Source organism: Jaculus jaculus, chromosome 7 (genome assembly GCF_020740685.1).
Source record: "Jaculus jaculus isolate mJacJac1 chromosome 7, mJacJac1.mat.Y.cur, whole genome shotgun sequence".
NCBI classification, from domain to species: Eukaryota; Metazoa; Chordata; class Mammalia; order Rodentia; family Dipodidae; genus Jaculus; species Jaculus jaculus.
The window spans coordinates 17,263,387-17,279,987 of record NC_059108.1 but is presented as its reverse complement, the minus strand read 5'-3'; the positions used below and the strand labels follow the sequence as shown (position 1 = coordinate 17,279,987).

General features: G+C 36.6%; 1 protein-coding gene across 5 annotated transcripts in view; it reads right to left on the bottom strand.

Moving 5' to 3' along the window:
* The window catches only part of Nbea (neurobeachin), a 563,720-nt gene that overhangs the window by 403,566 nt on the left and 143,553 nt on the right, over nt 1–16,601 (bottom strand). For 3 of the 5 annotated variants that reach the window (XM_004659998.2, XM_045154369.1, XM_045154370.1), the window contains exons 22-25: nt 13,709–14,725; nt 11,832–12,049; nt 9,048–9,201; nt 1,893–1,901 (exon numbers count right to left, since the gene is read on the bottom strand). In XM_004659998.2, the coding sequence (XP_004660055.2) occupies nt 1,893–1,901; nt 9,048–9,201; nt 11,832–12,049; nt 13,709–14,725 (1,398 nt within the window). The remainder of the gene's footprint in view (nt 1–1,892; nt 1,902–9,047; nt 9,202–11,831; nt 12,050–13,708; nt 14,726–16,601) is intronic. The other 2 variants (XM_045154368.1, XM_045154371.1) reach the window with 1 other exon arrangement.

Here is a 16,601-nt window from a genome sequence, read left to right as displayed (position 1 = left end):
TAAACCTTGTTTAAAATTGGGAAATATAATAAATGCAACACATACATGAGGTGAACAGAAGGCTAGGAAGTTTTAGTTAGCATATTGTATTAATGATAAGTTAATGCAGTGTATCACCAGACTATGTCAAATTAATCTCCTCACCACCAACTATTCCTGAATAAAGGAAAAGTCTCTTTTAAAGCTGAATAATTTTGAATGTCATTGTTTGCATGAAAGACTCAGTATAATTTCACAAACAGATTTAGAAATAACCACTAAAATATAAATTAACGCCACCAAAAGATAAATAACATATCTACATATACTAGTTTTGCTAATCTACAAATATGTAAAAATTGTCTTTTCCTTTTTGAAATCTCTATTCCCACTTATAAAAAGATGTGTTGTTCTTTCCTATGTATGAGATAAATAATGGGAAAAATACATACTGATTTCATTGGTATCAAAATGAGATGGCTATTAAATTATAATTATAACTTTCTATCAGCTTTTAATAACAAACTAAAACCACCAGGTTTTTCATATGCTCACTTACATTAGGTAGAAGTGTCACTAATTCCTATAACAAGAGGAATAAGAGCTTTGTTGGTAGAAAACTAATACTTTCACTAAAACATTGTCTAAGAAAATGCAATTTCTTGCTTTCAGAAGGAATATTGCAAGTTATTGTGTTTCTTAAAAACTATAACTTTGTAAATTTTAATCAATGGTAGTATTTATTTTTCATAATATACTGTGTACCATTTTAATTATTTTTGGTTCCTTAGGACTAGAATACACTTCTAAGTGCTAGAAGGAAAAGTTTTATAAATAAAAATACTAGTGTTCAAACTTTCTGAAAGTGGGCACAGCATGCAGAGTGACTCATCTCATCAGTTAACTAAAACGAAAACTTCAGGCATACAGTGGGTATATGGAAGAGATTTCTGCTCATACCAATATTCTACAGAAATCACATTTTGAAATGCAGATTACTCATTTATTGTCCTTCATGTGCATACTGAATGATTTCATATAAAGCATTAACATGTTACAAATTTAACAATCTGAGTGCACAATAATAATTAAAATCTTCATTTTAAATTTCTGTTCAGGTGCTCTTAACTGAAAGATGTGGTAAATGCTTATAGTAATCAAGCATTCTGAGCAAAATTTCAAAAACTTAGAATTTAGTACATCTAGACATAGTCTCAAAGAAAGTCTTCATATTCAATTACTACAACCAAGAAACCTACCTCATTTTATTAGTTAATAGTTTGTTTTCAAATTGGAGTCTATTAATCTAACCTTGAAAATAACTCTTCTTTTTCAAATGAATGAAATTTATAAACTTGAACATAATTACTAAGTTGCCCATATAATTTGATAAAAAATATAAAAGATATTTCTCCTATATAATTGTTTATGTTAAGAATATGTCCTACATAAAATAATTTATAAGCATGATAGATATTAAGTATGTATTTTGACAGGATTTTAATATAATATCATTCAGTACAATTATTAAATTCTAAAATATATCTCATTCTAATTTCTGTTATCTGAACCAGGTGAAACCTAATTTATATATATGTATATATATATATGTAGAGAGAGAGAGAATAGGAGAGAGAGAGAGAGAGAGAGAGAGAGAGAGAGAGAGAGAGATAGGGGGGAGGGACTGTAAAAATATCGGCTTCATGATTTTATGATAGTTTGGTTTTATAAATAATAAAACTACTTCCTCAATACATCAGAAAATAAACTTCTTAAAAAAACTTTAAAATATATAAAATGTATGCCTGATGTTAGATGATATGAAAACTCAAAATATAACCAAGTCAAAAATTTCATAAGTAAAATAAATTTAAAACTGAAAACCTAAAAATTACTATGGAGGTAATACTAACCTTAGAACCCTGGACATGCATTAGACAAAACAGACAACAGACCAAAAGAAGTACAAGAAAAGGAAATTATTAAAATTAAATGAAAATACATGTAAAATTGAAACAGAAAATAATATATTTTAAATTATATTTGATTATTTTATTAAAAATAAAATTCTCAGAAGTGATATTCATTTTATAGAATACATGATTAAATATCAAATATGTAGACTTTATATTTGTTTCATTAACTATGATCAAGATAATATACATATGTAACTATGGTAAACATTATAAACAGTGCATACTCTAGTTTATAGAAGAAATCTTTTCCCAATAGATGATTAATGACACATTTTCAGAAATGAATTAATATAACAACTCTGTAAAGGCCCTAAATCACTCTTTATTTAAGCATAAATAAATAAAGGAAATTAATTATTTATACCAAACCTCTAAGTTTTTCTGTATAGAAATGATTATAAAATTTGTTTCCTCAAGCATTCAGAACCCTTATTATAAGTCAAAATTAAAATGTTTGTGATATTAAAGCTTAAAATCTACTTTTCATGAGAGAAAAGAACTCCTGACAGAAAGATCTCTAAATAAAGCCTCTAATACGAATTAAGGTAATTGTATATTATATTCAGTTTCAGGCATATTTAAGAATTAGGTTCATATAATAAAACTGTAGAATTTTCACAATTAATAGTCACTATATCTTAAGTCAGATTTTTGTTAATAAATATCTGCAAATATAAGTCTGAAAATACGTTATTTTCATGGTACATTCATTCACATGTAAACAGAAAATCACCCTGAGAATACCAATGTATAATGAATGGTATAACACAGATAAGCACAAAAATAAATGTATCATCTTTTAAATCTACATCATGTTAATAAAAAAAAACTAAGATTAAACTTGGTAATCACTTTTGGACACATTAGAAATGCTGCTCTCCATTCTTATGGTTATACAATTATGTGTAGAGCCAGCAATGTCCATCTCTATTAATTTCCTAGGACAGAGAAAATGAAACCATATTTGACACTGAATTAAGCTGTAAGCTTTCCACGTTCTGGATGGCTGACCAACATGGTCAACTTATAATCACAGTGATGGCAACAGGACCAATGGGTAGATCTGTGGTTGGTCCATGCTCTTTGCTGTTTTCCATCTTTTCCCTCCAATTCTCTGCTTTCATTCACAAGTAACACGAAAACAATGTGGCAGGGAAGGAATGAGAGGACTAAACTGAATCATCCTGGAAATGTTACCTCAAAAACACAACAAAAATAACATTCCTTCCACAAACCAAGCACTGGTAAAACTGTTATCCAACTTTATCCTCAGTCGAAGTTGAATCTATTGGTTTTATTTAGAAATTTAACACTATTTGCAAACTGGAGAGATTTCTCAGAGAGTAAAAACACTGATTGTAAAAGTAATGAGGGCCTGCCTTGGACCCTCAATACCCAAGTAAAAAAAGATGGGCTTGGCCACACATATCTTCCCTGGACTCCACCTGCACATGCTTGGGACACACACATGTGCATATACATGTGCATAGCACACACATACACACACACAAATCTACACATACACACTCAACAAATAAAAAATAATTTTTGTCTAAAACAGAAAAAAACTGTTTTTTTTTTTTCTGACATATATGGTATTAATTTAAGATCTCTCTCCTGATCCAACCCAAGCCAATGCACAAAGGTGAGACAAGCAAATGGTTGCACATGCCCACTAGGTGGCGCAAGCATCTGGCGTTCAATTGCACTGGCTGAGGGCCTAGCATGCCAATTCAGTGTCTCTCTCTCTCTTTCCCTCCCTCCCTTCTTGCTTTCACAAATAAAATAAAATAAAATAAAACAAAATAAAATAAAATAAAATAAAGAAATAATCTAAGAGGGCAACAGTTCTGATTCTTCAGACTGTTCACTGTCAATAAAAACAACATACATCTATACTTTTCTGTTCCCCAAGTCACTATTAAACAACCACCTAGCAGGAAAGATTAATCTAAACAAGTTCAAATTTTCTTTCAAAAACAATACACAAATTTCATCCCTAGTACATACTGTTGTAGTCATCTTACGTTCCTAGGAGAACCACTTCTAAAGTCAATCTCATGACAACAGCAAACAGAATATTATACTATTTAAGTCTCTTGCTATCAAGATGGATCACCTACACTAAACTTACCTCAAATATTTTAAATTCAGAGTGTTGAATATGAAAGCTATTTTGAGTTGAGCAGACTATTCTATCATTAGACAAATGTATCTGAAAGGAACTAAACTGCTCCAAAAGGAGCTCAAAGAAAAAAAACTGTAAGAGAATTCTACATCTCATGTGCTTTACATGAATCACCTACCAATTTTCAAAACTCCCTGGAAGTTAAATATGATTAATTCACTTTAGCAAGTGAAGAAACTCCAGCTGAGGTCCCGTTTAGAAAACAGTGGAGCCCAGGTGAAAATACACACCTGTCTTCTGATAAAGTCCTAGTGATGTGAATTGATGGCTTCAATAAACTTATGTGTCCTGAATGGTGGGCCCAATGTGGGAACTGAAGCCTTCCTGGAGAAAGTGTTGAAGGAGTGTCTTGCTCTTCAAAATTGGCTTTTTTACCCCTGGATTAACAAATTAAGTAGCCCACCTGGTATTATGGGAGTATAACAAATGCAGGAAAGAGAGGGTGGCTATATTTGCTCTATAGTTTGTTGTTTGGAAATGGCCACTAGTGATCTGAAGCAGGCTTGCTGTTATGCCTGAGTGGAGACCAGTGGAGCCATGGCATGGACGCACCATGGTTGGCGTGTAGACCAAAGTATAGTTTTGAGATTTCTGGACTACGGGATAGCTGCCAAAGAGAGCTGCCAGCTTGGGGTGGAGTTTTCTCCAGGCTGCAAACAGCCCAGCTGGAGGGGCAGAACTGGATCTCTAGAGACTTTGTCTTTGGTTAGAGATGTAAGAGGTGGAGTTTGGAACTTGACGTTTACCCCATTCGTTTCAGATCTTGTACTAGTTCAACTGTTTCTTGCTATGCCCAATGCTACCTTTTGAAGTATGAATGTTTCTTTTGTGGCATTATTTTACTTTGATTTTACAAGCTAACAGTTAAGAGACCTTGGACTATGGGGATAACTGAACAACAATATTGAAATTACTGAAAAATGGGAACTTCTAAAAATGGACTAAAAGGCTGGGCATGGAGGCACATGCCTTTTATCCTAGCACATGGGGAGCAGAAGTAGGAGGATTTTCATGAGTTTGAGGACACCCTGAGACTACAGAGTGATTTCCAGGTAAGCCTAAGCTAGAGTGAGACCCTATCTCGAAAAAGAAAAAAAAAAAAAATGGACTGAATGTGTTACATTATACATCATGGATAGTTATTAGTTTATGAGGCCCAGGGGCAGAATGTGATGGTTTGAATTAGGTGCCTCATAAATGTATGTGTTCTGAATACAAGTTCCCCATATGGTGGGAATTTGGGAACTGGAGCCTTGTTCAGGAGACGTGGTGTTGGGAGCAGGCTTATGGTTGTTATACCAGCTTCCCCTCACCCATACTAAGCTCACTCTCATGTTGTGGTGTTCTACTTGCTATGGCAGAGGTGGTGTCTCTCTGCTCATGCCATCCTTTCCCCTGCCATCATGGAGCTTACCCTTGAGACTGCTAGTGAAAATAAAAAACTTTCATTCCATCAGCTGCTTTGGTCAGGTACTTTGTGCCAGCAATATATAAAAAAAAAAAAAATCCACATACTTCCCATTTAATGGTAACTTCACAAGAGGTCGTATCTGAGTGTCACTGACACTGCGGAATCAAGTTTGTTTCTGAAAAGCAGCCAATTATGTGCATCTAACACCCTGAGAAATGAGAATGACATATTTCTGAGTTGAGCTTTGGACTATTATTTTTTAAATAAAAATCAATAAAAAGTATTTCACACTCTAGTCTTCCCAAAATCAGTAACAGTTCAAATCACAAATCTTATGACAAACAATGGTGTATCTAGATTAAAAAGTGGCATATTTTTTAAATAATGACTGCAACATTCAGTAAACTTAAGTTAAACTTTATTTTAAAAAGTAAGCCAAGCTGGGTGTGGTGGCGCACGCCTTTAATCCCAGCACTCAGGAGGCAGAGGTAGGAGGATCACAGTGAGTTCACGGCCACCCTGAGACCACACAGTGAATTCCAGGTCAGCCTGAGCTACAGGGAGACCCTGCCTCAAAAAAAAAAAAAAAAAAAAAAAATTAAGTCAAATATAAGTTCTTGTTTCACAAAGAAATTCCCAACTACTAGGTAGTCATATAGCAGTAAGTACTAAAACTTTCCTGTAAATCACTGCGAAAAGCATATGACTCACCAGTTTCTGCTCTCCTAAATTTTACTGATATGAACATATACCTCATTTACACAGGATGGCTACTTTTTACAATGGTAGCGTTGAATGTGGGGCAGACACCAGGTGGTCCACCAAATAGTTACTACCTGGCCGCCCACATGAAAAGTGTGTGAACTATTATCTGCCATCATTACTCTGTTATTCATAAAATTCAAGTGTCCCTGGGGGTCTACTGGTTAGGATTCGGTGCACTCATAAATTGCAAAGCTTTTACTTAGTCAAAATGATGAGGACACTCAAACATTAGTTTCAAGTGTTTCTAGCTTCATATATCTAAAATTGAGGTTCTAATGTAATTATAAGACAATACATTGCTTTGGTAGTAGTTTATGTTTTCAGTGTCTCCTTGTTCAATTATCCCCTCTAAAACATTTTATCTGTTATATCTAAACTCAAAGTTTAAAGGTTCATGTCTTCAGTTCTAATATCCTTCTTTTTTTCCTTTATCTTTGTGTGTGCACACACACACATGTTCACATATGTAAATGTGGTCTTGTACTGTGCATGCTGAGGTCAGAGAACAAACTTGAGTGTCTATCCGCACTTTCTACCTTGTTCAACAGAGGGTATCTTGTGTACTGCTGTGAGCCATGGGCTACCTGGCCCACAAAATTCTGGGTATTCTCCTGTGCCTGCCTTCCATGTCAACACAGAAGGGCTGGGATTGCAGATGTGTGCTACGGTGTCCTGCTTCATGATGCTTCTGGAGATCTGCCTCAGCTCCTTCTGCTTGTAAGACAAGTGTCTTATCCACGGACCATTTCCCCCCTAATTTCTTCTTCCTGTATCCAGCCTCTTCCTTCCCAACATTATGACATTAGTAAGAACATGACACAATCCAGTAACACAAAAACAATACTTAGTAACCCACATGCGTCTAGCATATATAAAGTAGAAGAAAGGGTCTAGATTTTTTTAAGGAAGTAGTATACAAAGAACAAAAAAAAAAAAAAGGCAGGTATGTTGTACACTTAAACCAATTTACAAGCACCCATATAATTGGGACCCAAATAACAAAAGACAGAGATAACAAACAAAAATCCTTAGAGTGAAAACAACTCCTAAATCTGCTGAGAACAATACAGTAAGTACCTTCAAATTCCGAACAACAGTGGTCAAAATTGCATAGATAATAATTTTCGGAGTTAATATTTTAAAGTACTGGTATATTTATTACATATTCATTATTTTAAATGTTGGCTAAATTGGGTGATCTGAATGTTTATAATTTACTGCATTAATGAAATACAGTCTCTAAATCAAGAGGCACTGAGATGAAATCAGAAGGATATTTAGTAATATAAATGTTTCAAACCTCTATAAATTGTAATAGCTTAATGCTAAACTAGTTTATATAAAGATATTTTTGTTTTGTACAAAATGTTAAAGCATCCAGTATGGTTGAGAGTGAATTTTAATGTGATCTTTTAAAATTTCTTGGTAACAAATGATAATTTTTACAATATAAAATTTACATGATGAATAAAAATGCCACATGGAAAATTGAGTCTATAAAGTATACAAGTTATATATTATATCTAAGTTAGACTTTGAGCACCCTTTGAGGGATTATTTAGGTCAGGTGAGCTTTGGGAATACTGGTAAGGAATTATCCTGATTACATCATCTAAGGTGCAAATGCTCAGCTATGCAGCACCATGCACTGCTGGAGTCTTGGCTAGACTACATGGAGAAAGCTAGCTGAGCACCGTTTATCACTCTGTGCTTAGTCTCTGTGGACTGAATGGGAGCAGCTATTTCTGGCTTCCCTGCTGTCCTAACTATGGTGGACTATAACCTTGAACTGTAAGATGAAATAAATCCTTCTTCTAATAAACTGATTATTGTCAGGTATTTTGTCCCAGCAATGAGAAGTTAATACAGAAAACTAGTACCAGTAAAGGGGTGATTGCTGTAATAAACCTGACTATGTGGTTTGGAGACCTTTGGAACTAACTTCTTGGAGAAATAGTTTGGAACTTTGGGCCAGAAAAGCCCTTGAGTACTATAGGCAAAGTATAATAGGCCACTTTGACAGGAGATTGGAAAACAAGAATGTTGAGAGAAATGCAGACAATGTAGTACCACTCAGCTGCAAACATTCCCAGCACAGAATTAAGATACTTACAAGATGAAACTCACATATAAACTTAAAATTGATCTATTATATTTTAATTGGCATACAAAATTAACAAATACTTTTAAAATGTATTATATTGACATATTTTAATATTTTCTCTAGAAACAGAGACAAGCTAGAATTTTGGTTATTGTGGCTTTGAGGCAGGGACTCCTCCAGCCCAGGCTGGTCTGAACTCACTCTGTAACCCAGACTGACCTGAAACTCATGGTGATCCTACCTCAGCCTTCCAAGTGCTGGTACTAAATTTATAAGCCACTATCCATGGCTTAAGGTGGGATTTTTAAGTGGTGAATTAGTTAATAAAGTTGGACAAAATATTACAGAAAAAATTTAACAGTTTATTATATGACATACTTGAAAAGATACACAAGTTATTTTGTTATGGCTGTATGAATGTTTTTTATTCATCAGAATTTCTTGGAAATAGTTCCATACACACACATATCATACAAACACACAAACCCTGAGAAGTTACAGCCTGGAACATAAATCTAAACAAATGGTTGAAAATTTCTCCTGTTGAAATCTACCTAATGGCACCAGTATGCTCAATTCATGTAGTGATAACATACAACCACTAGATGGAGGCAAAGCACTTACAGTTGGTGACGTGGCAGCAGAGAGCAAAGGTAAAATTCCTCCACAAGCAATGATGATGTTGTCCACCATTTGGGAAATGAGGTGAATTGTGTTATGTACAAAGATAATGTTTTCATTGCTATTGACAAAATCCATTACAGACTTTGTAGAATGGCTGAAACAGAAAAAAATGCAAATGAGCATTTCCTTAGTTTATGAGGAGGTTTAGGCACTTTATTCAGAATATGTTAAAGTAAAAAAATAAAATAAAATAAAATACTGAGGGCAAGAGAGATGGCTTAGGGGTTAAGGCACTTGCCAGTCAAGCCTAAGAACTCAGGTTCAATTCCCCAGTAGCCAAGTAAGCCAGATGCACAACGAAGAACATGCATCTGGAGTTCATTTGCAGTGGCTACAGGCCCTGGCACACCCAATCTCTATCTACCTCTCTCAAATAAATAAATAAAATATTTTTAAAATAATTTAAAAGAGCCTGAAATTTTTCAAATAGAGTTATAAGAAAACAAGTTACAATTAACACATCATACTATAAAAAAAGTAGTATTTATCTATTCAGCATTAACTAGATTCTAAGACATATGACTCACTCAAGGTAATTAACAGAATGCATTTAGGTTTGCAACTATGGTTATTTTGTGTGTTTTTTTGTGTGTGTCCAAGTGTATTAAGGTAATTCAATATTTTTTGCTTGTTTTATGAGGAAAAGTCTCATGCTACAACCTAGGTTGACCTAAACTTAGTAACAAGATGGGCCAGGTTAACCTTGAAGTCTCAGCAATGCTCCAGGCTTCACCCTACTAAGCATTAACTAGATTCTAAGACAGGGCTAGAACAACAAATTTAACAAAAGCATTTTTCAAGTCTGGTTGTCTGTGTTAAAAGGTAAAACACGTGGACAGAACATGAAACCTGACATGCTAGGCCTCCTCCATTTGTTCCACTGCCTAACTGCAGTGCTGCCTTTCACCTGCACTGTGGAAATATACCCTGCGAGTCACAGAAATGACATGGCATTGAAATAAACTGGTAAACCTTCAAGACTGTTGAATCAGAAGAGGAAGATATGATCACAAGTAAGGTCAGGAGAACACATTTAATGCATGCAGTGCAGATGCTCAAAGAAATGCTCTGCTTTACTTTGGTGTGAACCAAAGACAAGAACTGTTTCTATCAGGGGGAAAAAAAAAAAAAGAAGGAGGAAAAAAAAATGAGGTCTCACCCACGGATCAACATTCAGTCAATGACCCTCACTTTGTAAATATTCTAAATATTTGTAAAATATTATACATTATATCTTTGATTTCAAGAGGTTTCCCTGTCCTAAAAATAAACTAGTATCTTTCAAGTGCATTTGATTACATACAATTCTGCTTGGAAAATTACATGAGCACCCATGGAGGGAAACGAAGACACCTCGTCTCTTATCAGAAGGAAAACTGAGCATCACTCACCTGAGGGTACAAACATTGTATTTACTTAATTACATCCTTATCTACACATATTGATCTTCATGCTTACAGTAATGTCTCTCATGGTATTTCATTTTCTTCAGTTACCAGTCCTAGGTAATTTAGCTGTCACATTAGCAATGGAGTTACAGGGCAGGTCTTGACTAAGAACAAACTGGTCAAGTATTATCAAAAGTCAAAACTCCTTTGGCAGATATTAGTGACAACTTCTACAACAGTCATGATACCTTCCTTGCTAAAACACTGTTGGTTTTCTTCTGTGCTGAACTGTGTGAGACCTCGTCTCATTTGCTGAGTTGTCAACCAGTAATGGTCCATTCAGATCACAGATTAGATTCCCATTCCTTTTGAAAGATAATTTACAAATGAGCATATAACCCTGCTAGGCCCTGTGGAGAAATGTATGGTGCTTCTTCAGGAGCAAAACAGCGGAACAGAAAAGAAGGTAAGTAGGGGTGGGGAGAAGGAAGAGAGACGTGAGGGTAAAAGGAATAAAGAGCCCTACTTTTTAATCTGGACAACCGGAAGTGGCCCCCTTAACCCCTAAAAGGGATACAGGGAGACCTACAGAGACCAACAAGAGACCTGAGGCTGTAATGGAGGAAGGTGAGGGATGTATTCCTCACAGCCATGAACTTTTTAAATTACATACATTTATTGGTAAATGACACAGTCCCTAATTGACTAGTAGATTGTATTTTTGCTATGAAAAATTTGAATTGAAAGTAGAAAAGGTAATGATTTGTTTCAAGTAGATCTATTTCTCTTTACACTGATACATGTAATAGGGTGATCTGAAATTTTATTTTGGCAGTAGATGTTTTAATATTACTGTAAAAAATACAGAGTAGTTACAGTATTAATTTTAACAGAAAAGGGTAAAATTTTACAGCATAAAAACCACATTTGATTTTACTGTCATATTTTAACATTCAACTTTTTAATTGTCCAATTGCTACACACTGAAGTGATGTAAACCCTAGACTTACAACCTTTATGAAAATATTTCTTATCAAAAATTTACATGTTTTGGGGCTGAAGAGATTTCAATTCTCCAGGTCCCATGTAAGCCAGATGCACAAGGGGGGTTGCACACATCTGTAGTTCATTTGCAGTGGCTGGAGGCCCTGGTGCGCCCATTCTCTCTCCCTCCCTCTCTCTGATAAATAAAAATAAATTTCAAAAATTACATGTTTTAAGTAAACTCCATTTGTAAATTTTATTCAGTATATCTCTGTTAAGAATACTTGATGTGCTAAATGAAAGCATCATTTTTTAAGTGAAACAGTCTTACTTATAGAAAGAGGCACTGTACCTTCTCCACACATGGACGTCCGTTTCTAATGCAAACAGCAGGTCAGTGAGAAGCCGCTGGTGCATGGGGGACCATTTAAACTCGGGAATCCGAAACATAGTGGTCCGCGGTCCAGGGCTAAACTGTCGCCTCTGTTCCTCAGTCATTGGCATCCCTCGAAATCCCAAATCAACTCTGAGATCTCTGTCTTGCTGGGTAATAGCCCGGCCCTGAACAGCCTACACAAAGAAAAGGTAAACTTTTGGAGTACAAAAGAAATGCCTGATTTAAAAAGGAAAACAGCAAGCATAATAAAGTGAGTAAACTTTTACACCTGGTTTTAGTAGGTTACAGTATTTTCAACATGTTCACCTGTAATTCCCTAACAGGAACCTTTGGGTCCAAAGAGTCTAATAATATGGGGTCTATGTTTAAATTTTGCAGAAGACAGGCAAGGCAATCAAAAGTTAACATCAAAGTTCGTAGTGAAAACCAGGCCCTCTGAGCCTTCAGGGTCTTCATGTGAGCAAAGGATACTCACTCATGGAAGTAAGCATTCATGCAATGGGGGTCATGGATATAGACCACTGACTTATTGTAATTATAAACACATGAGCAGAACTATTACTTGAGCAGAGTCAAGTTCACTTCAAAGTGTATCTCATTCACAACTTCACTTCAAAGAAACAAAATGCACTACAACACAAACCCAAAAGTGCACTAGGCACTCTCCACGAAACATGGAGAAGCCAGTGGTTATTTCACCCCAGAACCAATGCTCCATTTTCCCTCTACTGTAAATATGTCCCTATTTGACATTCCCATCCTCTGCCTATTGCCACTGTAGCACAGCTGCCACAAAATGGAAACCAGCAGTTAACAACAACAAAAAACACCATTCCCACACATGGAATACATCACAAAGTATTTTTAATCGAGTACAAAGACACCAAAAGGGCATGGTTTATTCTTTAAAATATCACTGGCATGGAAACATGTGAATTTATCTTCAGTGAAATTAAAAGGCAAGTGGAAAACTCAGAGGATAACAAAACCCAAATACTAAAGGTAAAAAACTTGCTACTAATGTCTTGTACTCTTACCCATAGGGCATTAGTCTAAAATTTAAGAAGCAGTCACAATTCAAAGCTCAATAATTAAAATCTATTTCATGAAAGGTCATGTTCTTAGCTTGACTATGGCACAGTCAAAACTGCAGCACTGACATTTCCTACTCATGAGGCCTAGTCATCTTCAATGCGGTTTTGTTGTCATTAGACATGACAGATTTCTATCTGTATACGTGTAAAGAAAATTCTCACTCCTAGTTATCGCAAGGTTTCTCAGCCATATTACCTACCTCACAGAGTTGTTGTGAGGATTAAATCTGAAAACATCTAGCACAGTGCCTGGAACATAGTAGGCACTTGCTAATTACCAGTCCCCTTTTCCCTTCCCTTCATTTATCAATCCAATCTGGGCTGCAAGTCCTCTTTGCTATAATCCACAGTACAGGATTGGGCCTGGAGCTAAAAGGTTATAAAGTTAATCAAGTATTCAGAATGAAGATCTCAAGTACAAAGTGTCAATGTAATCAAAGAGTCAAAATGTTAGAGGTCTTAAAGGTCAGATTTTATCTAGTACAACATCTTGTATTGTACAGTATCAGGATCTACGGCCTAGAGAAGTTGAGCAAAGTTATACAGAAAATTTTGGCAGAATTGGAAGTATAATTCAGGACATTTTAATTTACAGACATAAGCCACCACATGACTCAATTCTATAGAACAGACATTAAATAAATGTGAACAGTGTAATCAGCAAGAAACTGCTGTTCACCTAACCACAGTGTGCTGGTGCACTTCTGTTCTCTCTAGAGTTCATGTAAGACAGCTTACTTGTGTGGTAGTAGTGGTCTGGATTTTTCGGATTTCCTTTCCCGACTCTTTGCCATCATCAGATCTCTCAGTATCTGAAATTATACTTCCTGCGTCTATATTTGGTACAATTTTGCTCCCAGAAGGCTCAGTTTCCAATGTGGTGGTAGTCATTTCAGCATATTCTAACCCCTTAGCAGACGAGGCCAAGTCTCTCTCAGAAATGCCACTCATGCCATCCGAGGTTGTGTGGATTTTGAACTCTTTGTCTTCCATCATGCTGGCAGTACAGGCTAGGTCTACACTCGCAGCCATGTGAGCAAGTAGCCCAAGGTCGTCACCGACACCAAGATGCACCTGCGGGTCCTGAATATTCGGGATCATATGATTGCTAGAAAGTTCTGGAAGGAGCTTCTCCTCCTGTTTGGGTATTTTATCAAAAAGAAAAGATGTACTAGAATTGGGAAGTTCCTCTTTCTCATCTGCCAGTGTTATCAATGGCCCGTTATCCTTCTCTTCGTTTTTCTTGATGATCCCGACGCTCCCGTGCACGTTGTTCTGCAGTTTCTCCACAGCGGCACTGTATACGTTATCCAACAGGGACTCGACCTCCACCAGGGCGCCGTTCTCACCGCCCACTAGAGTCTCTGGGGACAAGTCCATATCGTCAAGCTTAACTTCTGTCGCTTCCACTTTCTCTGCTTTGATGTCAACCAGGAGATCGTGCACCTCCACATGTACTCCACTTCCGGGTCGCTCTGGATTTCCAAGGATGTCATCTGGCACTTTGGTTGACATGAGCAGGTCTCGAGTGTCTGTGCTGACTGGGTAATCCGTCTCACTCTCGGGGCTCTGACTTTGAGACAGGTCTTCTATCTCTCGAATTTCCATTCCTCCTTTTGCTCCTGCTGTCTGTGATGAAAGACCAGAGATGGTGCTCACACTCCCTTTCTTTCCCTTTTTAATGTTCTCTTCCTCTTGTCTTTGATACTCTTCATACATCTTCGCGAGGTATTCCTTATGTGCCTCGTAAGTGACCTAGGAAATAAGTACAGAGAGCTCTAAGGTGTTGTGAACCAAGGAGAAAACCAGAAATGACACAGGTAAGACTGTATAGGAGCACCAAAAGTGGTACCAGGATTTTAACATTTTAAACTAGCGCATGTTGATGTTAAAATAAGTATTTAGTTTTATTAAGTAATTGAAAATTATCATCAAATAAAGCTACATGTTTTCTTATATGACTTCCCCAAACCATGTGGGTAAACTGACGGCACTAAAGCTTCCTCGTTCAGGTTAAGCAGCGCGGGGCTACACGCCCTAAAGCCCCAGCACGTCTCCGACGCAGGCTTAACCAGGACTGACAGCAAGCAGCCCCGGAACACTGACAGCGCAGGCCCTGACCGGCCGCCGCTCATGTGGGCCCCGCCAAAACCAGCAGAAAAATGATGCACATGGATCTACAAATGTGTAGTTTTGTAAATAGCTGTATTGGTTTTATACATATACAGGTTAGTTTGAATTTAAAACTTCTCAGAGACATATTCAGAAATAAAAATATAAATATATGCAAAAAATTATATTCTTTGCCATTTCAGACTTGTTAAAGCAACAATTAATGCAAGATGCCACTGCTGTAAAATGTAAAATAGTAATAAAATAAATACTTCTAAATGTTTTTGGTGTGTATGTGTGTGCGCATGTGCACGCACGTATATGGTATCTGGATGTATGTGTACAGATGCATGATTTCTGTGCATGAGGGGAAAAAGAAGATATCAATGTCCTCTATAACTCTTTCTTCTAATTTTTTTTTACATTTTTTACTTATTTATTTTGGAGAGAGAGAGAGGCAGGTAGAGAATGGATGTGCCAGGACTTTCAGCCACTGCAAACTCCAGACACATGTGCCACCTTGTGCATCTGGCTTACGTGGGTACTGAGAAATCAAACGTGGGACCTTTGGCTTTGCAGGCAAATGCCTTAACCGCTAAGCCATCTCTCCAGCCCTCTATTTTGCTTTTTCATGACACAGAGCCTCTCACTAAACTTGAAACTCCACATTTTTCAAAGTTATACTGGATGAACATGGAACCTCAGCAATCCTATCTCCACTCTTCTCAGTACTGGGCTAGAAGCCATGCACAGCTTCTCACTGGAGAGCTAGGGACAGAACTCAGGTCCTCAGGCCAGTACTCTTACCTGAAGAGTCCTTCAAAATTCTTCCTTATGGGAACAGGTCATATTAATTTACATGTAACTGGTACACTAAAAGGATTTTTGATTATTCTTTAAAGAGTATCATCATACAAAACCCATGTATTTTAGAAGATAGTCCCAAAAATTAGGGTTGGCAAATCACTATCCACAAACCAAATCTGCTTCTCATCTGTTGTTTTGTTTCATTTTTTGTTTTTTTTTCTATTTTATTTTACATGTGTGTTCATGTGTGTGCAGGAGCAGGTGGAGGCCAAAGGACAACTTCAGGTATCACCCTCAGGAATGGCATATGCCTTTTGTGAGACAAAGTCTCCTGCTGGCCTGGTGTGCTCACCTATTAGGCTAGAATGACTAGCCAGTGAACCGCAGGGATGTCCTCCACCTGCCCAGCACTGAGATTACAGACACACCACCACCACCCCAGGCAGCGACATGATTCTAAGGATCAAACTCAGGTCCTCATGCTTGCAAGGCTAGCACTTTACCAACTGAGCCATCTCCCCAGCTCCTTGCCTTGTTTTGATAAATAAAAATTTTTATTATATTACACACATGCTTATTCATTTATTTTTCTGTGTGGCTGCCTTCATAAAAAGCACCTGAATTAAGTTGTTTCATAAAAGGTACATCACAAAGCCTAAAATATTTATTATCTGGTCTTTTAAAATATATCTTTACTTCCTCTTGCAAAACA